This window comes from Tenrec ecaudatus, chromosome 15, assembly GCF_050624435.1.
Source record: "Tenrec ecaudatus isolate mTenEca1 chromosome 15, mTenEca1.hap1, whole genome shotgun sequence".
Lineage (NCBI taxonomy): Eukaryota > Metazoa > Chordata > Mammalia > Afrosoricida > Tenrecidae > Tenrec > Tenrec ecaudatus.
In genome coordinates this window covers 40,094,272-40,120,756 of record NC_134544.1, presented here as the reverse complement: position 1 = coordinate 40,120,756, position 26,485 = coordinate 40,094,272, and the positions used below count along the sequence as shown (strand labels likewise).

The window sequence follows — 26,485 nt, the reverse complement described above, 5'->3', positions numbered from 1 at the left end:
CTCATGTAGTTAGATAAGTGGCTTAATATCTGTGGAAGGAGGAAATTATCGGCTGTGATCACAATTAGCAGGCACAGGATTGAGACTTAAACCTGGGACTGTGAGAGTATATTTAATGTTCTTTACACCCTAGCTTTTGTTTCTGTGTCTCCCATGTAAACCAGAGAAAGCAGATAAGTGGAAAATCCAAACCAAAATTGTGTTACCCTTTTCCTCATTTATTTAGTTTCTTATTTCTCATTCTATTATCAATAAGTTAAATGTTCAAAAGAATGGTTTTGAAGTGGTGCATCTGATACTTGGGAGCAGCACTTTTAAGTCTTAATGAGACACATCCCTTCTATCTCATACATGGGCTTTAGAAATTTCGTTGAAAGATTCCATTGTTTTTTTATTCCATGTTTTGTGAACTTTTGAAACGTCTTCATAGATATGATTCTAGGGAAATGTATTGAGATAGAATCTAATCTTGAGCAAACAGACAAATTTTCAGATAGAGGGGCATTCTGCAAACACCTTACCTAGACTCTAATAGTCACCACAAAGAATGAGAAAATTGGGAAACTGTAGATTCCAATCAAGCAAAAAAGAAAAAACCCTTACTGCCCGTAAGTCAGTTTTAACTCATAGCAACATTGGCACAGAATGTAGACTGTAAATCATTGCAGGAGTAGAAAATCTCGTTTCTCTTGTGGATCAGCTGCTGGATTCTAACTGCTAGCCTTGTAGTTCATGCCACCAGGGCTCCTAGATTAAAGGAGATAAAACATATACAATGTATAATCCTTCACTAGATTCTGGATGTAAAAAAAAAGAGACAAAAGATATTAGGACAAGGCAGGGGAATTGCAATATGGACTATAGTTTCATAATATTGTGCCAAAGCTAAAATTCTCTAATATGTTTGTTGTACCAGTAATGGCAGGAGGAGGTAGCCATGGTGGTGTAGTGGGTTAAGTGTTGGGCTCACAACTCCAAGGTTTGCAATTCAGTCAAGCCCACCAGCTGCTCTGAAGGAAAAGGGGGGGAAAGTGGTCTGCTCCGGGAGAGATTTGCAGTCTTAAAAGTCATACGTAGCAGTTCTGCCCTATCGTGTAAGATCACTGAGTTAGAAAGGACTTGAGAAAAGGCGGTGGAGGGGGTGTTGTGAATCCTTGGAAATAGACAGTAAAGGATTTTAGAATCCGAGACCATGATGTCTGGAACTTACTCTCAAATGGTTTGGATGAACTGTGTGTGTAGTGAGCAAGATATTAAGTACATAATCTGTATGACAAAATATTAAAAAGTTGCTGAATTTAGATAAAGGGTTTATAGGTATTCTCACAACTTTTTATATCTTTGAAATTTTCCATAGTGGCTGGGGGAAATGAAAAACACTTACCAAAATATTTTTTCCAGCTCCTCCTACTGAATTGGTTTCTGGAGGATCCGATAATCAAGTGATTCACTGGGAACTAGAGAATAACCAGGTTGGTGGTGAGTTTATGACTCTAGAAATGAATGTTTTATCTATACTTATTTTTATTTGCACGTTATTTATTTATTTTGCCGTTTTCTTCCTTTGTAAAGCTTCGTCGATCTCAGTATCAGTAAGCCACATTCGGAATCTCTTGGACCTCACAAGCCCTAACTTGTTCTCTTAGCCTGGCGTCATGATGCCGGTCCTTTCTGGGAATTTTCAGTCATCTTGGGGTTAATTTCTCACACGGGGATTGCTCTTTCTGTTCTCAGCCATACTAAGTATTAATACTGCTATGAGGGTAAGGTGGCTGTGGCCTTGTGAATGGCTTGTCAAGTGCTACTGCATTGACTTTGACTCATGACCCTTTTCAACAGGCGGAAACTCCGCCCCATGCTCACTGTTGTGGCTGGCCCCTGGGTCAGTTCATCTCCCTCAGGGTCTTCCTCCCTTCATTGACCTTCCGCTTCACCAAGCATGCTGTCTCTTTCCAGGGCCTGCTCTCTCCCGATAATGTGTCCAAAGTAAGTGAGATGGCGTCTTGACATCCGCACTTCTAACGGGAATTCTGGCTGTATAGATTTCTTTGTTTTTCTGATGGCCCACAGAACCTTCGATGGTCTTCACCAGCATAGATCCTCCTTCGGTCTCCTTTGTTTATGTTCAACTTTCAAGAGCAGATGAGGCCACTGAAAAGGCCGTGGTCTGGGTTGAGGCATGCCTGAGTGACTAGATTGCGAGAGGAGATTTATATAATTCTGAGTAACGTTATAGCATTGACAGTATAGATCGTTCTCTTTCGCTGGATGTGGAGGTCATTTCTGTTTGTAAGCCAAGTTAATGCAGCAGATACTTGAACACTTGCCGGAAAGAAGACGCCAATGAGACAGAATCCTGCCGTGCATGAGTCATGCATCAGAGAGGAGCTACTTCACAAGAGTCTCTTGGCTGTCGTCTTTGTGGAAGCCGAGCACCAGGCTTTCCTTTCCCGGCACCGCTGGGTGGGTTCCTGTGGCCACACTTTGGATTAGCCGCCAGGTGCAGACTCTCTCTGCCTTGCAGAGGCCGCGGGCACCTGGCTCCATGGCTAGCCTCTAGGTTGCCATGCCATAGCAGTGGCTGAGACTCCGAAAAGAGCTAAAGGTGACTGGGTTGGGATGGGGTCTGGGAGTTCAGGTAGGAGAAACAGTCAGACTGACGTGAAAGAGGAGGACAGGAATGATGAGTACCCAGGTCAGCTGGAGCATTACGTCTGCAGGACAGGACTGCCCAAGGTTTGTTCTGAGGATTGTTTGTCGCAAGAAGTTCATGATAAAAGAAATAGAGGGCCGATTAGGTGTGGGAAGCACTAAGTGTCTTTAGAAAATTACAGTGCACAGAGCATGACTGACGACCTTGGGAAGTTTCGATATGAAGGAACCTTATTGCTTTTGTTTAACGAGCATTTCTCAGTTTTTATGTCGGAAACAATAAGTTTTCCTGTAAAATGAGTATTCCTTGGATCTCTGAGGGACACGTGGGAAATGTTCCTAGCCGAGACCTTGGGATAGATACAGACTAGGAGAAGCTATGTAGCGCTTCAAATCTGACCTTTAAGAGTGTGTTCCTTAGCCTTACCCTTTGATCTTCCTGTTGACTCATTTTAAATTTGTTCTGGATTTTAAGGTGTTCTGCTTTCTGTTCAATGAGAGTTTTTCTCCTTTTTTTTTTTTTATCATCGTTCTTGGTCTTTTGTGTGTTTCCTGTATGTGAAATCCAGGAAAGGTAAATGGGGACTTCTATGTTTTCAGAAATGCACCGCGGCAGTTCTGCTCTGTCCCGCAGGGTTGCTAGGAATTGGCATGGACTCAATGGCAGGGAGGTTTTCTTTTGAGGCATATGGCAGGGTCGGGGGAGTTGGGGAAGAAATAGGGAGCTCACAACAATGAATGCACGAAAGAAGAAAATTCACAAGTTGATTGTCTTGGTAACCGCATGACACTCCCTAATATGACTGAAATAATGAATTGTATGACATGTGAATTTTGTGTCAATAAAACCAATTTTTAAGAAGAATACTCAAAGCAGCATGGTTTCCAGTAGTAGAAATCAAAAGAGAAATTATATGTCAATTAAATGACCCATCAATAAAGAGAGAAAAAGTGTGTTCTTTAAAGGCATTTGAAAGCAGGTGAGGATCAGAGGGTGGTTTCTGACCAGATTAGAATAAGACAAAAATATGAAGGTCTAGACCTTGACTAGATAGTTATCAAAGGGGTGAGAGGCTGGCCGACTGGGGACTGAGCAAAGGTGGTGAGATGCTGCCCTAGGGCCCTGGGAGGAAGGTTCTTCTGTAAATAGAATAGGATGAGTTAGGGGAAAGAGGTGACATCGAGTTGTCCACCTGTCATTCGACTTGCTTGCCAGACACCCACCACTCCTCAGAGCAGCGAGGCCTAGAAGTAGGGGTTTGGGAGCCGCCAGGCTTGATTGAGACACCAGAGGGGAATGTGGAAAGTTCAGTTCCTGTTTGGACTGATCTTTGCCGAGAAATCCCAGGGGAGAAGAGATTGAACACATGTTTTTGGAGCCTTTGTGAGTCTGGGGAGCTTCTTCTTCCCTCAGTGCTGCCCCAAGCAGCCTCTTCAGTTAAGAAGCCTGGCAGCTAAACAAACCGCCGATGGGCAGACAGATAGCAGACCCAGGGAGCGGCCGAGCAGGAACAGGGAGAAAAGGGGGTTGAAAGGCATAAGGTAAAGATGATGGGAATAAGATTTGGGGGGAAAAGTTAAATGCTTTCAGGTCCCTTCCAGAATTCACCTTTCTGTGCACACAGGTGCTCCCTACAGCTTGACTTCTGGTCAAAGGAAATGAGTCTAAGCTCGTACGATGAGAAGTTTGGGCCTTTGAACAATGATCATTTTCAAAAGCTAGTGAATTTCAGAAATTTCTTTTGATGTGTGTGTGTGTGTTTGTGTTTAAATTCTCTGATGATGGGAAAGTAACCTGACTTGAAGATGTGAACTGAGTGTTTTAATCAATAGGTTGTTTAAGGGGAAACAAATTTGTATAAAAGCAAAGTACAGAGAAAAGTATAAAGAAGAAAGTGTTACAAAATTTCAACATTCTGACGAGCTTTGTTCCAAATCTAGTTGTATATAATTATACATTAAAGAGATTATACAGTGCAATAGCTTTTTAAAATATTTCTTAGAAGTCACAGCTTAATGATCAACAGATGTTAGTATCAAACCAAACCCAATGATACCAAGTTGATTCTGACTTATCCTTTGAGGACAGAGTAGAACTGTAAGATAGGGTCGCTAAGACTAACAGGCAGCAGCACTTTGTCAAAGATTCCTCTCAGGGTAAGGCGGAGACCCTCCATTGTGGTAGAAACGATGCCACAAGAATAATCTTGTGTTGACAAGTAAATGGGATATCTGGTTTCTGTTTGCCATATTTCTAAGACAAAAATGGCCATTTATCATTTGCGGTCATAATACTTGGTGATGCAGGCAGTTATGAGGAGTGGGTGCTTAAGGCATACAGAATATTTACATAATCTCTCGCACCTTGCTACCAAGAAGATCTTTAACTTCACAGGGAAGAAACCTGTCACACCCTGAGAGAGCAAGGCTAGTTTCACTGAAAGGGGACAGATGGGCATCATGTACCTCACAGACTTAAGTAAAATGCCTATGAAAATGTATGTTCTGAACCAGTTCCTGAGGAAAGATCAGACCTTCCCAAAGAAGGGACATCCTTCAGAACTGGTCTACATTCTTCTAACATGTTGGTGTCATAAAAGGCAAGGAAAGTTGAGATTAGAGGAGACGAGAAAGAAGTCCAGTGGGTACTTCTATTTTATTCTTCCAGCTGATTAAGACTCGTTGCTTCCATTATTCAGTGTGTTGTTCAGATTGTGCCGGTGTTGTAGGTAGGTGGTGTTTCTTTTTACATTTCTCCTCTATTTGAGAGGACCTCACAGCTGTTTGCAGGCGTTTAGCTAAAACAGAGTCCTGGGACCTTGGATATAACCATTGAGCAGAACATAGCAGGAGGGGACTTTGAAAATAAAACTGTACGATACATGGCTTTTGGCCCTTTTAAAAAAAATACATATTTAGCAAGGTTCTAGACTTTTTCCCATGGAAATAATCAGACATTTATAATATCCTTTTTTAAAACAATGTTTATATGTCTAATTTATTTAGTCAATTTCCCAGTAATGAAAGTTAATGTGGCTTTTGAGTACTTTCAGAAGTATGTGATACATATCTTTGTATCTTTTATTATTCTTTGCACATGTGCTAGTATTGTTTGTGCGGTCGATTCTGAGATGTGAAAAGATTCTCCTGAAGGGTGCTTTGGGTATTGATGATGTAGTTAGACCATTTTCTTGTATGGAATTACACATTTCCCCTCCGTTGAGAGGTCCTCCTTCTGTGGCGGGAATTTTTAACAGGGCCTTTCACAGGATTACGATGATTCTTATTAAGTAAGGCGAAACCGATCATTTCTTTTGTAATGACAGTATTTTTGCCGTTCCTTCTGGTTCAGCTTTTGAAAGCCGTCCGTCTCCCAGGCCACGGGGGACCTGTTTACTCCGTGCGTGCCATTCACCAGAGGACGGCAGCCGATGGCACCCAGCCCCCGCGCACACTGATGGTTTCTGCGGCTTCGGATTCGACTGTTCGAGTCTGGTCTAAAAAGGGTTCAGAAGGTAAGTTTGGGGTCAGGTCATAAACCAGACAAACAGGACAGTGACCGTCAAATAAACAGCACCTAGAAGAGCATACCTGTAGTTTCCGAACTTTCAGCCAGCTCTATAGCTATTATAATGCTGGTTCATGTATCTATGTACATAGAATTAGTTTTACAGCAGAACATGCACCAGTTCAACCATTTCTGTATGTCCAGTTGAGTGACAAGGATTACATTCTTTTTACAATGATTACATTCTTTGGGCTTTGTGCAGTGCCTTCTTTAATGTTCTCTTTTTCTTCTAGTTCTAATACCCATTGCAATGGCTACACAGAAATTCACAGACAAAAATTCATGATTAAAGAGTTTATTAAGGGGGAAAAAGAGAGTTTATTAAGGAAGTTAACAAGTTTTAATGCCGGTGAGACATGCCTGAGGTAGTTGTTTACCAAAGTTCTGTAAAGTGTGCTAAATACCCAACCATTCTTGCTATAAGCCTCAACCTGACGGCATTCAACTAAGCATCACTGATCAGCAATCTCCTTTCCGGCTCCGGCTCCCTGAAGTTAGTGCACAGAGGCACCGAAGGCATTCACTAGTGGGTCAGCAAGCCCACCTTCCTGAGTTAAGTGCCCAGAGGCACCCCACCCACTCCAGTATAAGCCTTAGTCCAAAGGCACTCACCTCCACTTCCACTGTTCAGCAAATGCATCTTCCCCAAGGAAGTGTCCAGTGGTCCACAAGTCAGCCTCCTGCACCCAAACACTCACCTTTGCTAGCTCTGTGCATTGGGAAGTCCACCACTCTGTTCCAGGCTGTAGCTCCTGGTTCTGCTGCTGTGATGTAACTGTCAGCTGGATTCAGGAGGTTCACTGCACCTGGATCTTGGGTCCAGAGGGCTTGCTTCAATCCAGCTGCTGTTGGTAATGAGATCCCACCTCCTGCTTCTCAAAGGGATCATTTTTTAGACAGCAGGATGGCACTCCAAGGTGTCGTTTCCCAATTACAAGTGAATCATAACAGTATCTTCCCCCACCTTCCTATACCTATGTAAGGAAAGATCATTTGGTGGGGTTAGAGACTTTGGCTATTAAAGAGTCACACTAAACGATTCACTGCCCCTGCACGTTGCAGTGGTTATGGTCTTCCATTTCCTAACTCTTCTTCCCCGTTACCAAACACTCACTGCCCTAAGGTTCCTACCTGATTTTTGAGTTGCTCTTATTCTTTTGAGCTGTGTACATCGATCTATGCTCAAAATAGGCATAAGCAAACCTATAATTTGATTTTAAGATGGCTTCAGGAAGTACTTTTGGTTTAAGGTTTAAAATGTGGTAGTCTTTTCTTAAATATTTGCCGTTTCCTTTGTACACCTCAACATTTTTCTATACAAAATTGCCAATACAAACTTCTTCTGAGCTTTTTCATATGTCATTTTGATCACTGTAACCCCATTAAGAGTTGATCATTTTAGTTCACTTAGTTAATAGGACTTAAGTCTTCCCTTGGACTTTTCATCCTGTCTGTTACTGACTCGTCTTGCTTCTGGCAGCAGCCTGTAATGATGCCACCCAGGCCCTAGGTGGGTAGGCTGAGCCGCTCATTGTTCACACTGTTGTGTATTACTTCGTAGTGGCCTACCTTCAGACCCTGGACTTTGGAAGTGGATTTGCTCTGGCTCTCTCCTTGTCTTTTTTGCCTGACACTGAAGGTGAGTGTTATGCCAACTGGAAAAGGGGCAGCAGATTCATCTATTTAGAAGCTCTATATTGGTCTCGGTGTCATTTGACTGTTTTCATGAAACAAGCCGAGGTAGCTAACTTTTGACTCAGTGATGACATTATCTGCGAATTGAAAATGGTTCAGGAAAGTTATGGAAATGTGGCCACTGTTGAAAATATAGGTGACTGCATGTGTGGGCTCAGGGTGGATGTTGTTTGCGGGCTACATTGTGAGTGGGTGAGCATCTAATTTGCCAGGAGGGCGGGTGTTACTTTCTTAGAGTGTGGCGATATGGGGTGAATTCAAAGGGAAAGGATGTGAGCGCTTCTATCAAGATCACAGCCCCTTCCCATCCTGCATAGTGACCATTTCCCTAAGACTACTTAAAATATCGGTTCCTGAATTTATTTGGCCTGCCTACTCCTTTTCCAGAAAAACAACGAAATCTCACTACTACCCTGAAAGAGAAAACCTTTTACAGTAGCCCATGATCCAGAATAAAGTGTAGGAATCTGCATTTGCAGCCCAGCCTCCCTGGATTGTTCCAGTGTCTCCTAGTGGGGCACATTCACCCACTTGGGCAAACACTGACTTAAAAATCTCCAGACAGGAAAATGTACCCTTTGCTATGAAACCTCTTTGTACCTGTTTCTTACTCACCCCACAAAAATGGTGGCCAGTATGAGTTGGTCACTTTGGTGTCTCGTTATTTACACAGAGGACCAGGCTTGGTGGAGTGGTCACCTGGCAGTGGGAGACTGCACACCTTCTGGTTCTGTTATGGGACAGTTTGTTTCCTTCTACCTGGGGCCTTGGGTCTCCTCCTTTTCGGTTGACTTAGAGCAGGGGTCCTCAAACTATGACCTGCAGACCACATGCGGCCTGCCGAGGACATTTATCCATCCCACTGGGTGTTTTTGCCACCACCGCCTGTCCTGCTTAGCAGTCGACCCGTCCAGTGTGCATAGGAATTTGTTCATAGTTTTTTTATAGTCCGGCCCTCCAACGGTCAGAGGGACTGAACTGACCCCATTAAAAAAGTTTGAGGACCCCTGGCCTACAGTGTATGTAGAAAGGATATACTTTTTCATTTTTTTCATATCTGACACCATCTGCTGTATTCCCTTCACCCACGTTTCTGTTATTCTCCCCCCTGCCCCCCTTTGTGGGGGTAGTATACATCCATCACTGCTATCTGTTTCTTCTTGGTCCTTCCTTTCCCCCCACCCTCATGGTAACACTACTCCCATTGCTGTTTCTGAGGGGTTTAGCTGCCCTGGATTCCATGTGTTGAAAGCTCTTATCTGTACCAATGTACATATTTCAGTCTAGTAGGATTTGTGGGGTATAACTGGGATCATGATATAGTCCGGAGAGGAAGCATTAAAGAACCAGAGGAATGTTGTGTGTTTTGTCGGTGTTATAAATTGCCCCTTCCATGTGTCCCTTCTGTGAAGGAATGTCTAATTACAACAGATGGGCCCTGAGTCTCTACTCTGACCCCTCTCCTTCACATCAGTATAATTGCTTGTTTTTGATCTTCTGATACCTGATCCCATCACACCCTGTAATTACAAAGACTGGTGTGCTTCCATGTTGCTTCCCTGCTCTATGGCTGCTTGTTTAACTTAAAGACCCCAGACACTATATTTTGTAATAGCCGGGCACCATCAGCTTTCTTCACCACATTTGCTTATGCACTCATTTTGTCGTTAGCAATCATGTTGGGAAGGTGAGTATCACACAGTGCCAGGTTATTAGAACAAAGTGTTCTTGTATTGAGGGAAGATTTAAGTAGAGTCCCAAAGCCCACCTGCTACCTTAATTACTTAACATATAAATATATTTACATAGGTTCATGCCTATATTTATACCTCTATATTTAGCTTATGCCTCCTAGTTCTTTCCTCTATTTCCTTTTACTTTCTTCCTGTCCCACTAACATGTTTGACCTTCACCCACTGCTCAGTAATTCCTCTTGGCTACATTACACTTGATCAGACACTACCAGGCACTCTATATCCTCCTTGCTGTTGGTTGTAGATCCCTTGTTCCCCTGTCCCGGAGTTTGTTGGCTCCCGCTCCCTGTTCCCTGCCTCCTCTCCCAGGCTCTTCCTGGAGCTGTCAGTCCCATCGCTTTCCCCTCAGGCTTATTTATCCTATCTTATATACGTACACAGATATATCTACTAAAACAGCGGTTCTCAGCCTGTGGGGCGAGACCCCTTTGAGGGTCGAATGACCCTTTCACAGGGGTCACCTGATTAATAATAGTAGCAAAATTACAGTAATGAAGTAGCAATGAAAATAATGTTATGGTTGGGAGGTCACCACAACACGAGGACCTGTATTAAAGGGTCGCAGCATTAGGAAGGTTGAGAACCACTGTGTTAAAATGTATACATAAATAACATTTAAAAGCTTATCAATAGTTCCTGGTCTGTCTATCTGCTGACTTTTATGAATGTCTTCCAGCCAGGTCTGATGGGTACCAGTATTACCCCCCAAGTCAGAAGTCTGTTTTTGGCATTCCTTGAGTACTTCATGACTTCGCTCCCCTTGTTGCTCTGTCCTCTCCTCCATCCGTCCCCCCTCCTTAGTTTGCTCCCATGTGGACAGGACAGACCTTGCGCTCCCTCCAGCCTTTATCTTCAGTGCTGCCTTCTGTAGCACATTCTTCCAGCTTGAGCTGGGGCTGACCTAGGTGGAAAGGATAGACTCGGTGACAATCCTTTTACTTAGGAAGCAAATCCCCTTTTTCTCTGTGCCCCAGAATCCTTTAGGCTCTTTGCTTGGTGAGTTACTTTTTTTGTTTTTCTGTAACAGTTTTATTGACACATGTCATCCACATGTCATACAATTGTGAGTTCATATGTCATCCACATGTCCTACAGTTGTGAATTCATATCAAGGGTGAATTACTTTTCTATCACAGCAGTGAAAACCACTTTTACAGTTGTACCTTTTTGGGCTTTCTAATCATATATTTAATGATAGACTTTTAATTTTCTTCTCTAATTGTCTATGACTATGCCTTTGTTTCTATATAGAATTCTCAAAGAAAATACAAGGTCTTCAGATTAGCAAACATCTCATGATACTCTCTAATTTGGGCAGAAGCCTTGATGCTGGGCTCCTAGTAGCTGTTTTGCTTCATCAGATTAGCAAACATCTCATGATACTCTCTGCTTTGGGCAGTAGCCTTGATGCTGGGCTCCTAGTAGCTGTTTTGCTTCATTATTCATTTGAACTAACACCCTGTCCTCTAGGTCTCCTGGCCTCCGCAGGGAAAGTGCTCCTTCTAGCATAAACAGCAAAGACTCTGGGAAGGGACTTGCAGTCCTTCTCTCCCTTTTCTTTGCCAACTGCTTAGTATAACAGTTTATGAGGTGTTTTATGCTGATAGGCCTTTGTTCGGTGTGATGACTTTATCTGTTCAATGATGTGGGACATGGATGGCAGAATCCGTGGCTTACCCTCGGATTTCAGCCTAGGCAATAGGTATTGTAATGGAACACTCACAGGGAACCCCCTTGTCTCCCCTAGTACCAATATTGGCCTGTGGTGATGACGACTGCAAGATTCACTTGTTTGTTCAGCAGAATGATGAGGTAATTTCAACTGGGTGTCATAGACTAAAAGTAGGTGCTTGTTAGTTCCATACATAACTCAGACTGTTTCTTGATGATAAAATAGTAGGGCTTTTCTCATCTAAAGATAGTTTAAAACACCTTTCATGGCAGGCCTCTGAGAGGTGGTTTCCTACTCCCTGTTTGAACACCATGTACCTACCACTAAGCCCAGAATATTTGGGGGGCAAAAAGTTATGTATGGGAAGGAGAATCCATAGCTCTTGATCATTCCCAGTTGTGGGTTTTTTTTATTGAAACACAGCATGCTGAAGGATACATATTGGTGCACTGGTTAGCGCACTTGACTGCTACAAAGGCCAGTGATTCGAGCCTACTCACTGCTCTCACTCCATGGAAGAAAGCTATGCAGTCTGCTTAGAATTACACCTTAGGGACTATGGAGCAGTCTGCCAGGTCCTGTAGGGTTGGTCAAGGCAGAATCAACTCAATGACAATGAATTTGTTTCTTTTTACGTATTGGATTTTTAAACTAGAACGCAGCAGAATACCCACTCTGAGGGTATTTTTTTCTGTGGAGGGAAGATGAGGCTTTGTAGGTTGTTTTGTTGTTTTTCAATTTAAAGAATTTTTAGTTACCATATTTATTTTAAATTATTTTATTGGGGGTTCTCATAACAATCTATATAGCCATTGTATCCAGCACATTTGTACATAGGTTGCCATCATCCTTTTCAAGACATGTTCTTTCTACGTGAGCCCTAGGTCTCAGCTCCCTTTGTCCTCCCTCCCGACACTTTCTGTTCCCCTCAAGAGACACAGTCTTGGGGACCCGCTGGCACAGTTCTATCCTATATGCTGGGTGTGGTGGAAAGTGACTGGTGGCAATGGGTTTGGAGATTCAGGTTCACTATAGAAATCAATGCAATAGAGCTGGCCGAGACAAGTCACTAGTGTGAGTGAAGTTGTGCAATATTCATGAAAATGTTAAATTCCTATATGTGACCTGGTGGTTTTGTCATCTTACTAGTTTCAGAAAGTGCTGCTTCTCCGTGGACATGAGGACTGGATTAGAGGCGTGGAATGGGCACTCTTTGGTCAGTATGAAATGTTGTAAGACCCCACAGGACAAGTATGGGGAACTCCAAGAAAACTCCCTCTTACATTTTCATTATTAATTGGACTGGCAGAGATGGAACCAATTAATGTTGATAGATAACACGAAACAAAAAGTATGCACATGCTGGCTATGAAGTGGACTGTTGGACATAAGGCCAGCACTTGAAACCATCACCCAGTCCCTGGAGGAAAGATGAGGTTTTCTGTTCCCATACGATAAACAGCCTCAGAAACTTTTAGAGGCACCGTCTCTGTTTTGCTTGTTGAAACTCTTCAAGTTCTTTATCAGACTTAGTAGACTGTATCTAAGAGTACCATATAATACAAACATTTATTATTTTGTGTGTATACTTGGTAATGTTATTAAAAGTTAACATAGGTCAGATGTATGAAGGGTAAGGAAACAACAGCTAATTTGAGGGTAACAAGTTATCAAAATGTGCAAATTGTTGGGGGAAAAAAGGCCTTCTACATAAATTGAAGAATATAGTGTTTTCTAATAACATTTGTTTCTACATTTAGGTAGAGATCTTTTCCTAGCCAGCTGTTCACAAGATTGCCTGATAAGAATATGGAAGCTGTATGTAAAGTCAACGTCCTTAGAAACTGAAGAGGACGATGATGACCTAAGACTAAAGGAAAACACTTTTGCAGTTGAAAGTGAAAGTGAGTCACAGTGAAAGTAACTTGATGTAGCAATTCCCAGACCTCGGAGCTGCTTCACGTAGTCTCTCTTATCACACACGGATGGGAGAGTGGGTGTTCCAGAAATGTCAGATCCCAGCCTCAAACTCTTGCCTTTTCGCATTTGTGTGTGTGTGTGTGTGTGTGTGTGTGTGTGTGTGTGTGTGTGCCTATGTGGGGATGCAGTCATTTTTCACCTAAGAAGCTTATTTAAAAGTCTTTTTTTTTAATTGCTGAAAATAATGTTTAATGCTCTCTCAGTTACTTTTTTCGGTGTTAACAAATTTTCAATTTAAGCATGGGGACACTTCATTCTCTTTCACTTTTAATTTTTAAAAATCCCATTATTCTTCAGTAAATAATAAAGGTATAATGTGAACCATCCTCAGCCGTGTTAGCGCACAGTCACAGAGACAAGCTGCAGTCCTGCATCCGGGGAGCGCGTAGCACTTTGTGTTCTTACTGCCTGGCATCACAACAACATTCCTGTGTGGTGGGTCTCGGTAGGAGGTTGTATTCAGAAGAGAGGTGTTGGCTGTGTGTCTAAATTATGAAGTTGGTCCTCAGTGAGCAATGTTCCCTCGGGCATACTGTTCTGTTTTTTACCATAATCCAGTCCTACATCCTTCGTGTCAAGCACATTTGTACACATGTTGCCATCATCATTTTCTTTCTACTTGAGCCCTTGTTATTAGCTCCTCAAGGCATACTGTTCTTTCTTACTCTTCTGGGTTATAAAGAATCTCCAATATGCATGAGATTCTGGTAGCATAGTTCTAAAAGGGAGAACCAAGTGTTCCCTTACGGGTGATTATATCTAAAGAGGACATTTTTCATTGGTTATTTTGTTTGAAGGTCAAACATTGGCTTGGTTTCCATTACTTGTGCATTTATCTCGAGCTTTTTAATGGTAATGAGTAAGGATAGTAGTGACTGGCACGCCTGTTTTGTATGTTAATTTTGAGTATTCCAGAAGATTGAAAAATAGAGCATATTCCTTAATATTTGTTCATGACTGATACAGAAAAATGGACCTATCGGTTTTTCTCTCCTGTACTTTTGAATAAAGGTTGAAGTTAATTTTTCAAATGTAATACTGCTTGCACAACTCAGTTGGTTCTAAGCTGTTCTTCGGTGCAGAAGGGCCCTGAGGAAAGCATACGGCCACTGCTTGTGTTACAGGCAGCACCCTCGCATTTGCCGTGGCTCTGGAGACTGTGCTGGCTGGGCATGAGAACTGGGTGAATGCTGTCCATTGGCAGCCTGCACTGTACAGAGGTAAGGCGACCAGCATTTCAGTTCAACTTCTTTCGTACACAGTTTGGGGCTGACCATGTGACGTGGAGACTTAAAGTCCCAAGTATATAGCATTTGTAATTTCACAAGCCTTACACTGTATGCTCCTCTGTTACACACTTAGTTCAGCTGACATTGCACTCCCGAGTGTGATCCCCGTCGAGAACTTGAAAGGACCTCACCCCTATGAGCAGTTTCTCTTAGTTTTCTCCTGATCTCTAGGGGATTCAAGAGAAGTAGAAACCAAATTCATAACAGCCTTCACGCTTGATGATACTGCATTACGATATTTCTGAAGAACAAGATTCTCTTTTTCTCTTCTTTGGTCTGGTTTTGAAGCGAGGGTTCTCTGCAGGCATGACTCGGTGCTGGGTTACAGAGAGGAGCAAGGCCCACCCAGCCTTCCATTCTTCTCCCCAGGACACAAACAGTGAAGAGCAACAGTGAACAGTCAGGTGACCACTCTGCCATATTTGCTACCAAAGAGGAAAACCAAATCACTTCCAAGCCAGTGCTGACTCATATCAACCCCTCATGTGTTTTTGAGACTATAACTGGTTACATGGGTAGAAAGCCCAGTCTTTCTCCCAAGGAGCTGCTGGCGATTTTGAAATGCCGACGATGCGATTCGCAGTCCAACATGCAACCACTACACCACCAGGGATCCTATATTTGCCTACAGAGTTTTTAAAAAATAAATTAGGTAACAGATTTTGAGAACTCCTGTGTGTCCCTCCCTAACCCCGTTTCCCTCCATCCTTCTCTAGAGGTAAGTTCAGTGCATATTCTTCCTAAGTCTTGCTTTGTGCTTCTAATGTAGGTTTATGTAACCTTAAATCTGATTTTATAGCTACTAACATTTAACATAAATTATCAGTGTTTGTTTTGTTTTACAACTTGCTTTTGTAAGCATCCACGTTGACAGCTGTAATTCTAGGCCATTTACTTTTATTGCAGTGTAATTCTGTTGCCTGCTTAAGCCCTGGCCTTTAGCTCTTCTCCTAATGGTAGGCAGTGGAGTTGTTCCCCAGATTTTTCTGTGGTACACAGTGTGCAGGGAACCAGTCTTACAGTGCTGTCAGTGGTGGTGGTTTGTGAGGGCTTTCTGGCATATATTAAAATGATGCTCGTTAATTGCTAGAAGGCATTCGTTTTTATTCCTCAGATGGTGTTCTGCAGCAACCAATGAGATTGCTGTCTGCCTCAATGGATAAAACCATGATTCTCTGGGCTCCAGATGAAGAATCAGGGGTTTGGCTCGAACAGGTAAAAATGGAGATGTTTGTTCAAGACACAGAAAATTGGGTTTTAAACCTGGAATATTTAAATCTCCAGTCTGTCTGCCTTTGGCTGCACATTTTCGCCCAGTGTTTGTGTTAAATGACTAAGAACTTAAACATTTCTGGGATCAAATAGCCTTTACTGAGAACAGTTGGACTATTGATGAAGCATTGTCTTCTCTTTCTGTACAGGTGCGAGTGGGAGAAGTTGGTGGGAATACTCTGGGGTTCTACGATTGCCAGTTCAATGACGATGGCTCCATGATCATCGCACACGGTTTTCACGGAGCACTGCACCTCTGGAAGCAGAATGCCGACAACCCAGTAAGACAGGCTTGAAGGAAGCCCCTGGTCATTGCTGTGAGCCTAAATGAACCCAGCTAAGCACAGTGTTTCACTGGCAGCAGTCTCCAGAAGCATTAGATTCAACTTGCGTTATCCTTTAGTTCTGCTAGCTGGGAAATTCCTGTGTTCCTAACAAGAAATTTACTTGTTTCTACAACATGATTGGAATATTAAAATTTGTACATTTTAATACTTAATTTGTATCCCCCAAATAGCTGAACCTAGGAAAATTTGCTACTTAAGTGAAATAATATTCTTTTGATTCCTGGCCACTATACCTTGTACCAACCAGCACCCATCTGTCGTCAGTGGAAGTTTGTGTATTGCTGTAATGCTGAACATGCTTCACGGCAGCTTCCAAACAACTGTGGGCTAGGAAGGAAGGCCTGGCCATCCACGAAAATAGCGGAAACCCTGTGGATCACAGTGGTTCAATACACAAGTGATCTGCAGGCCTGGGTGGCATATGGCTCTCATGTGCTTGGGGGTAGTCGTGACTTAGGAGGCTCCTAGGGAGCAGCCAAAGACAACCATCCCTTAACTCTACACTGTACACATTCCTGTGTGACATACAGAAGACAACACAGTTTCTTGTTGGACCCCTGCATGCTCTGTTATTGTTGTGCCAGATGCCATTGAGATGGTTCGGACTCAGTGACCCCTGTGTACAACAGATTCTGTGCCAGCCTATCTTAACAGTTGTTGTATTTGTACTCGTTATTGCAGCTACGGTGTCAGTCCATCTTGTTGAGAGCCCTCCTCTTGTTTGCTGTCCTTCTACTTTACTGGAAGCCCTTTCCCAGAGACTGGCTTCTCCCGAGTACCATGTCTCAGCATCGTTGCTTGTAGGAGCATTCTGTCTGTTTTTCTTCCAAGACAGACTTGTTAGTTTCCTGGGCGGTCCATGGCGCTCTCCACTGGTCTTCACCAGCACCATAATTCATGTATTACCAATCCTTCCATTTTTCTTATTCACCGTCCAACACGTACATGCACATGACATGTACATAGCGTGACGTGGAATCGGCACCGTGCATGCTTTGTAAATAGTTATTAAATGAAGTCATTTAAGGGTGTTAGCATAATCTGTCATTGTGTGGTAGAACATGTTGATACTCTCATGGGCTGTTGATAGGTTTCATTCTAAAAGACCCACCAAATGTGGAGGTTTTCAGATCTTAAAATATTTTGTCTCAAATATGTAGTCTGTCTTTTTCTGGTGGACATGCCACTGCCCCTTCCAGTAGTCCTTGCTTTCTAGTTTATCTCTGGTCATTTTCTTTGAGTGTAGGGAAATCGGACAGCAGGAATATAGTGCCCAAGTTTGGAATGGATCCGTGGGCCAGGTAGTCAGGATTCCTGATTCTGGGCCCACCCCCTGCTAGCCGTTTCCTGTTCCTCTGATCCTAAAATCAAGGCCAATTGTAGCACCGGTCCGTCACAGGGTCTGTATGATGATTTAATAAACAAGTTAATGTTTGTAAAGTATGTAAAATAGGCCCTGACGCATCTTGAACTCTGTGGAAGTGCACTTTAAATGGAACAAGGAAAGAGCAATGTTGTGTGAAATAGGAATTAGCCAATTCTGAATGTGCATCTGTGCTTTCTTCATAAAGAAGAAACATCAGGGAGCCCTGTGTGTGGGCTTTGTTAACAGTGTGTTTGCATTTGAGGGGCTTTATTGTTGGTTCTATCTTTCCCTCTGCCTTTGAGTTTTGCTCTGAACACATGAAGAAATGTTCTCTTTATTTTCATTGTTAAATGTGCCGATGGATCCTCAACCGTGACACTTGTGAAATAAGATTATTTTCCCACTTAAATTCCATGCTCACCTTGGAGCTCCTCCGAGACGAGCCTGTCAGATGAGCAAGCAGGCAGGATTGCACTGTGCTTGTGCTTATAATGATTTTTGTTGTGTGCGTATATATGGATTTTTGCCATTTCATCATTTTATGTGTGCCCATCATTGTCATTAGTTATTTTTTTGTTTGTTTTATTAGGGGCTCATACAACTCTTACCACAATCCATACATACACCAGTTGTGTAAAGCACATTTGTACATTCATTGCCCTCATCATTCTCAAAACATTTGCTCTCCACTTAAGCCCTTTGCATCACGTCCTCTTTTTTTCCCCTCCCTCCCCGCTCCCCCTTCGCTCATGAACCCTTGATAATTTATAAATTATTATTTTGTCATATCTTGACTTGACCAACGTCTCCCTTCACCCACTTTTCTGTTGTCCGTTCCCCCTTTCCAACCCATCCTCCCTCTACCCTCTCAGTATCGCCACTGACACCACTGGTCCTGAAGGGATCATCCGTCCTGGATTCCCTGTGTTTCCAGTTCCTATCTGCACCAGTGTACATCCCCTGGTCTAGCCGGATTTGTAAGGTATAATTGGGATCATGATAGTGGGTGAGGAGGAAGCATTTAGGAACTAGAGGAAAGTTGTATTTTTCATCATAGCTACATCGCACCCTGACTTGCTTGTCTCCGCCCCGAGACCCTTCTGTAAGGGGATATTCAGTGGGCTACAAATGGGCTTTGGGTCTCCACTCCACACCCTCTCCCCCCACCTCATTCACTTGATGATGCCTATTACCTGATCCCTTTAACACTTATTGATTGCACAGACTGGTGTGCTTCTTCCATGTGGGCTTTGTTACTTCTGAGCTAGATAGCCGCTTGTTTACCTTCAAGCCTTTAGGGCCCCAGACGCTATGTCTTTTGATAGCCGGGCACCATCAGCTTTCTTCACCACATTTGCTTATTCACCCGTTTTGTCTTCAGCAGTTGTGTTGGGAAGGTCAGCATCATAGAACGCCAATATAATAGATCAAAGTGTTCTTGCATTGAGGGAGTACTTGAGTGGAGGCCCAATGTCCTGCTACCTTAATACTAAACCTATAAATATATGCACATAGATCTATTTCCCCATCCTCATATATAAATATATTTGTATATGTATATATCTTTAACTAGACCTCTATAAATGCCCCTTGAGCCCCAGCTTTTTCCTCTATTTCCTTTGACTTTCCTCCTGTCCCACTATCATGCTCAGTCCCCTCCAGGGTTTCAGCAATTCCTCTTGGTTACATTACCCTTGATCATGCCCTACCAGGCCTCCCACATCCTCCTCACCGCCGATTGGGATCACTTGTTGTTCCCTTGTCCCTGGGTTTGTTAACACTACTACATTTCCCCCCTCTTCCCCCTCCCATGTCCCCCCAGAACTGTTGATCCTGTTATTTACTCCTCCAGATTGTTCATCCAGCCTATCTTATTTAGGCAGACCTACGGAGATAATAACATGCACAAAAAACAAGACAGAGCAAAAACAAGCAACAATATAAAACACAACACAAGAAAGAAAAGCTTGTAGTTAGTTCAAGGATTGTGTGTTGGCCTTTAGGAGTGTTTTTCCAGTCCAGTCTGTTAGGGCACCACGCTCTGACCCCAAAGCCCACCTTTAGCATTCCCTGGGGACCTGGCTGCTCCATTCCCTTGCTGTTCTGTATTTTGCCTTGGTGTGGCGGGATCAGATCGGGTGCAATTCCCACACTGTGTCTCCGGTGTTCTCCCCTGTAGAGCTATGGGTCAGTGAGGGGCGTCATGTCTCCATGTGGTCCTCTCTGTGGACTGGCTGCTCTAATTGGGGTCATTGTTCTCACGGCCTGGTGAACCAAGATGTGCTCCACTTTCTCCTCCTCCTCCATCTGCTCCTGTGTGCTCTGATCGACATGTCCCTGTCCCGGAGCTGCAGATTCAATACCGTCCTTTGAAATAAATTCTTCTGGGGGAGGGGCAGGTGTCCACTTAGTAGTTGGGATTCGGGCCGGCCCCCAGCATTGTCATTAGTTATATCATGTTGTGTAGCCCTTACCACTTCGTTTTGTGTCTATAATTTGATTTCATATATGTGGCACTGCTAATCAAGTATTTGAGGGTGATTTTAAAAATCAGATATAGTAGATCGAGATGTGCAAATACATGCTTTCATATTGTTATTTTGGAAAGCTGTAATTTTAGTCTAAAACTATTGAATATTAGTTAAAAAATTTTAGAACTCCTATTAGATCTGACTTTTAGAATAAGTATTTTTTTTTCCACAGAGGAAGTTAATAGCATGGTTTTGTCATGGCTTTTTTTGGCCAGGAAATAATAGAACTGAGCTAGTCAGTGCCTGTATCCATCAGCCTTGGCTTTGAATGATCTTTTGACTATTTATACAAATTTAATTATTCTCCAAAGATCAAATTTTTCCACCCCTTGAAGTTATTCAGTAGACTGCTTTGTGAACCCGGCACATGACATTTTCTGTATCTTTGTTTACACGGTCACTGCAGTGTCCTCAGTAGGCTTAGCCATCTCTCTGTGCTCTACTTGTACAACTGCTTTCCATGACTACATCTGGCACACTCCGAATGCGTACATCGTTCTGAGAGATGATTTTGTCTTCCACAATGCTCTGTTATTTAGTTCCGTGTGTACTTTTAGTACCTGGTTGTCCTACGTGCTTCACAAAGACAAACACATGACTCTTCATAATAAGCCTATGACGTGGGTGATGTTGTGATTTCTCTTTTACAAACATGTCATTGAGGCACAAAGAGGTTGTGGAATGTCTAGCTCTAGGACACATTTAATAATGTCGAAAGAGGAAAATTTCCTAGGGCTAAATATCATAAGTGCCCAAGTTCTAGTGTCTCGATTGGACATTGGATCCTATTATTTCAAAATCCCAATATTTTCTATCTCATACTTAGTTTTTCATCTTGGTAGGGGGTTCCACCTTTCCCGTTTTAAACATGAATGCTTTAAGTAGTGCTGGTCTTAGAATGACGTGTGAAAACATCCATTGCAGAAAGAGTGGACTCCGGAGGTTGTCATTTCAGGACACTTTGATGGTGTCCAAGACATGATGTGGGATCCAGAAGGAGAATTTATCATCTCTGTTGGTACTGACCAGACGACACGACTCTTTGCTCCGTGGAAAAGAAAAGGCGCGTCGCAGGTAAAATGGCTTCCCCTCGACTGGTGCGCATAGAAGCAGCCGTGCCCCATTGTTAGCCTTTCAACCTGGGCCACTGAGTGGATTCTAACTCTTAGCGAACCGAAGGGCAGAGCAGGGCTTCCAAGGCTGTCACGGTTTTCGAAGGCTACTGCCGCTCTTTCCTTTCTCCCCGGGAGCTGTGGGGGTGTTGTGCTGATCCCTCACCTGTAGCCACTAGACCTCCTTTGTTAGTTATTGGGAAATTCAAAATAAAGTTCACATTAAATACCTCCACACCCTCTCTCGATTGGCTAAAGTAGTAGTATTACACTACCCAATGCTGAAAGGGTGCAGAGTGACCGTACTATTTAGACATTGCTAGTGGGAATAGAAAGGGGTACACCTGCTGTGTTAGGCGACATTGACTAGAGAAACAAATGCAGAGACACTCACGTGTGTAAGAGAGAGCGTCAGATAAAAGAGCAGTTCATTGTATATCCCAGTCCAGATCAAGTCCCCAAGTCTGATAGTAGCACAGAGATCCGATCCTAGCCCATGATTGCCTCTTCAGACTCACACAGCACATGCAGTGATGCCAAATGCAGGAAGACCACAGGCCGGTGGGTGGAAAGTCCTGTGCATCTAACGCCGGCAGAGGCATCTCAGTGCTGGCTCCTCCAGCTCTCTGAGCGTCTCTCCTCCACAGGACAGTGAAGCAGAGGGAGCGTGGCCCACCTCCAGGCAGAAAGAGAGCAAGTTGCCAGAATCCTCATGAAAAGGCCACACCCACAAAGGCATCATCAGGCTGTGACCTGACTGACAGGCTAGACTGCACCCCTTCATTCTTAATGTCTTGCTGAGACGAGATTATGTAACTACCACACCTGCTATGGGAAAATGGTTTAATTAACTGGCTTAGCATTTTAAAAGCTTAAGTACACCTACTGTATAGTCTGACAATCCTGTCCAGGGTATTTGCCCTTGAGAAGTAAGCACTTAGGCTCACTCAACCCATTGTTGTAGATGCTTATAGCCGCTCATTTTACAATCACCAGAATCACTAGAAACAACCGAGATGTCCTTTGAGATTGTGATCGAATAAACACATTGGTGTATCTCCATAAATGGAGTACTTCCCAGCAATAATAAATGCATGAACCTCAGAGACATAATGAGCGAGGTAAGTCAGTCCGCCTATGTAATTTTTTCAAAAAGGCAAAATTATATGGAGAAAGAAACAGACCACTTGTTATCAAAGGTCAGGTGTGGAGGGAAAATAAGACTCGGGACACTGAGGGAGATTTTTAAGGATGACAGAATTGTTTGGATTCTATGAATGTATATGTGTTAAAATTGTCGATTATACTGTATAATGTTTTTATTTATCACAGTAATTGTTTGAAACCATGTTCAGAGTTCAGCAGAGTGGTTATATTGACAGTGGGAGCTGCTGACGGAGACCAGGAATATGGGGGTTTCTGGGGGTGATAACGTTTATTTCTTGTGCTGGATACTTGGTATTTTTAACTTGTCAAAATTCATCCAGCTGTATACTTCTTCATTAAGCACATTTGAAAATAGATGTTATAACTCAGGGAAAAGTTAATTTTTCCAAAAATTCTACCGGAAGGTTTTATAATCATTTTCTAAGCATTTTCTTTCTGTGTGAGCCCTTGGCATCAGCTTCTTTTTCTCCTCCCTCCTCCACCCTCCCACCCTCATGGGCCCTTCATAACTGACTGCTGTCTCCCTTCACCCATGTGTCCGTTGCCCTTCCCCTCTCCCCCACACCTTCCCCTTTCCTCTTGGTATTGCTACTCCCCTTTCTGTTTCTGAGGGGTTTATCTGTTCTGAATTCTGTGTGTCCAGAGATCTTTTCTGTACCAGTGTACATGCTCCGGTCTAGCCAAGTTTCTAAGAAAGAGCTGGGGTCACGATATTGGGGGTGAGGAAGCCTCAAAGAACATAGGAAAATTGTGTGTTTCATCAGTGCTATTCTGCACCCTGGCTGAATTGTCCCTTCCTTGTCACCCTCCTGTGAGAGGATGTCCAGTTGTCTACAGATGCATTTTGGGTCTCCACTCCAACTCCGAGGGTAACTCTTTCCGGGAATAAAAACTCCATCTCTTCCCACTGAGGCTGTGGTTTCGCCCCGCTGACCGTGCAGTCAGCAGTCCCCACGGGGGCTTCTTAACTTTACATGTCGCTTGCATATCTACCGTATCATCTAGCCATTCCCCTTATAGGTGTTTATCCAAGAGCAATAGCATCATTTGGCTTTGGCTTTATTGAAAAGCCAAAAGTAGAAACCCAAATGCCCATCTGTAGGTGAACAGATGAACAAATAAGGCGTAGTTGTATGGGGAGTGAGTACTGAGTAATAAAAAGGAATCATCGTTAACAGAACATAGATTAAATGGTCCCACGGTCAGATTTCCATAGCAGAGTAAATAATTATGAGCCTAATATTTTACTTGTTGAAAATAACTAGGTTTTTAAAACAGCTTCTCTCTCTCTCTCTCTCTCTCTCCCTCTCTCTCTCCCTCCCTCCCTCCCTCTCTCCTTCCTTCCCTCTCCCTCTCCCTCTCCCTCTCATTTTTACCCTGTTTCAATACCCAGGTGACTTGGCATGAAATCGCAAGGCCTCAGATCCATGGCTATGACATGAAATGTTTAGCCATGATAAGCCGGTTCCAGTTTGTATCTGGAGCAGATGAAAAGGTTCTTCGAGTTTTTTCTGCACCACGGAATTTTGTGGAAAATTTTTGTGCCATTACAGACCAATCACTGAATCACATACTTTGTAATGTGAGTATTCCTCTGCTGTATACAATCTAGTTTCTTTGTTGCATTTTTAAAAACTTGACTTTGGGTTGTAAATAGAATGAATGGGTATAAAGAAAGTCCAATAGTTAACCACTGGCTTAACAAACTTTTTTTTAAATCATTTTATTGGGGGCTCATATAACTCTTATCAAATCCATACATACATCCATTGTGTCAAACACTTTTGTACATTTGTTTACCTCATCATTCTCAAACATTTGCTTTCTACTTGAGCCCTTGATATCAGCTCATTTTCCCCTCCTCCGCTCCCCCCTTCCCCATTAACCTTTGATAATTTATAAATTATTATTTTGTAATATCTTACACCGTCCAACGTCTCCCTTTACCTACTTCTCCATTGTCCATCCCCAGGGTGGGGATTATATGTAGATCCTTGTAATCAGTTCCTCCTTTCTCCCCCACCTTCCCTCCACCCTCCCTGTATCGCTACTCTCACCACTGGTCCTGAGGGGTTCATCTGTGCTGGAGTCCCTATGTTTCCTGTTCCTATCTGTACCAGGGTTCAGCCTCCGGTCCAGCCAGATTTGTAAGGTAGAATTGGGATCATGATAGTGTGGGGGATGGGGTGGCCAAGAACTAGAGAAAAATTGTATGTCTCATCATTGCTACCCTGCACCCTGACTGGCTCTTCTCCCCGCAGCCCTTCTGCAAGGGGATGTCCAATTTCCCACAGATGGGCCCTGGGTCCCCACTCCGCACTCCCCCTCATTCACAGTGCTATGATATTTTTTGTCTTTGGTGCCTGATATCCGATCTCTTGGATGCCTCGTGATCTCACAATCTGCTGTGCTTCTGGGTGGGCTTTGTTGCTTCTCAGGGCTTCACAAACTGTGTGTGTGCTGTGGCATGTGGTGACCAACATTTTAAAACCAGAGACGTGTACAGCAAACTAGGCCAAGGCGCGGGAACCCAAACAAACCCAGTGCCATTCCAACTCATAGTGGTCCTGTAGCTCAGAGTATAAGGTGCTCTTTTATGTTTCTAAGACTGCAGATCTGTGGGATCAGGCAGCCTCATGCGTCCCCTGAGGAGCGGCCGATGGAGAGTACATGGATGCCGGAAGCTAGGGAGAGCAGCAGCCGTCTGGGTGAAACTGGAGAGAAAATAGTGGTTTGGAAGTAATGTCAAATGAAAGGAACTTAAATTCTGGGGTATCTCCCAAGCCCTTGACTCCACATAGGCTGTTCTAGGCTGTATGTGGATCGCCTGGTCTTCCTCCCATGGAGCAGCTGGCTGGGTTCCAAGCCATGAAGCTGTCAGGCTAGCAGCCAGAGCTTTCCCAGTGACCTCACCAGGGCTCCCTGCTTACACATGGAGACAGAGCTAAGCATGGGGGGCAAGATGCTGTTAGTTTTAGGATCTCTCTGTTCTAGAGATTGAAATACTATAATAGGATCAAAAGGAGGCTTTGTCCCAGGTATACCTCCATCTGTTTCTTAAAATCAAGGCATCCTACAGGCTGGGAAGCTGCTTGTGTATTTTAGGTTTGACTTCTGTCCTGAAGGATAGGCGTGTAGGAATACTGCTGCTTGCTGTTCTTGATGGTCGCTGATTCTCTTAGCTCATATACCTGTCCATGTGTTCAATAAAGCCATGTTGCAAGGAACACTCAGTGGATGGGCATAATCAATATTACTACTCCAGATGAAATTTGTAATGGAAATTATTTAAATGCATTTCATGAAAGTTGTATTCTGGAACGTGTGGTGTTGGTGTGAGGGTCGGCAGGGATGGGCCAGTGAGGCCATTGGGCCCACTGCCTACTGTGAGCCCAGTTCAGCCCTTTTAGACCCAGCCATCTGGGGCTGATGAGAGGGGGCCTGACTTCAAAGGTTGGTGGGATTTAGGGATTATATGAGCTTGGTCTACTGAAGAATGCTGGTTTAGGAAGTGAAAGCAGAGCCAGGCATCAGTACAGAGTGATCTTTAAGCTTTCTCAGTTAAGAACACAAAGTGTGTAGTGCCTGACAGAGCAGTAGTACATTTTAGCTCTTAAAATATATATGTCAGTCCCCGGCTAGTGGCTAGACAGTGTTAGAGTGGGTAAAGGGCAAGGCAGAATGCACTAAGAGGGCGGGCAGGGGAAAGTGATGGAGGCGAGGGGGGGGATACTGAGCATTGCGATCTTGTATCGGTGGTTATGAGTTGATGCTTGGGTAGATGCAGATGTGGGAGACTGGGAGTATACCTTCGCATATATTGGGTCTGACAGGATATTTGTATGTGTACTTGCTCTCCCTGAAAATATATCCATGCATGTGGCGGAGCATATAAGGGTAGAGTTTTGAAAGCTTCTCAGATGTAACCAAAAAGCAGGAAGGAATGAGTTGCTGGGTTTCTTGGGGAGACCAGGTCAGTTGGCAGTTCATAAAGACTATTCAGCGTCCTGCACTGGGCTCGTCAAACCCTGTGAACTAGCCATCTCCTCACCCAGAGGAGAGAGATGAAAATTGAAAACC

General features: G+C 43.4%; 1 protein-coding gene across 4 annotated transcripts in view; it reads left to right on the top strand.

Moving 5' to 3' along the window:
* Positions 1–26,485, top strand: part of ELP2 (elongator acetyltransferase complex subunit 2) — a 46,321-nt gene that overhangs the window by 7,616 nt on the left and 12,220 nt on the right. For 2 of the 4 annotated variants that reach the window (XM_075533256.1, XM_075533258.1), the window contains exons 3-13: positions 1,402–1,472; positions 6,005–6,167; positions 7,782–7,859; positions 11,417–11,481; positions 12,491–12,557; positions 13,102–13,245; positions 14,446–14,541; positions 15,704–15,825; positions 16,032–16,163; positions 21,051–21,200; positions 23,799–23,987. In XM_075533256.1, coding sequence (XP_075389371.1) covers positions 1,402–1,472; positions 6,005–6,167; positions 7,782–7,859; positions 11,417–11,481; positions 12,491–12,557; positions 13,102–13,245; positions 14,446–14,541; positions 15,704–15,825; positions 16,032–16,163; positions 21,051–21,200; positions 23,799–23,987 — 1,277 coding nt within the window. The remainder of the gene's footprint in view (positions 1–1,401; positions 1,473–6,004; positions 6,168–7,781; positions 7,860–11,416; positions 11,482–12,490; positions 12,558–13,101; positions 13,246–14,445; positions 14,542–15,703; positions 15,826–16,031; positions 16,164–21,050; positions 21,201–23,798; positions 23,988–26,485) is intronic. The other 2 variants (XM_075533259.1, XM_075533260.1) reach the window with 1 other exon arrangement.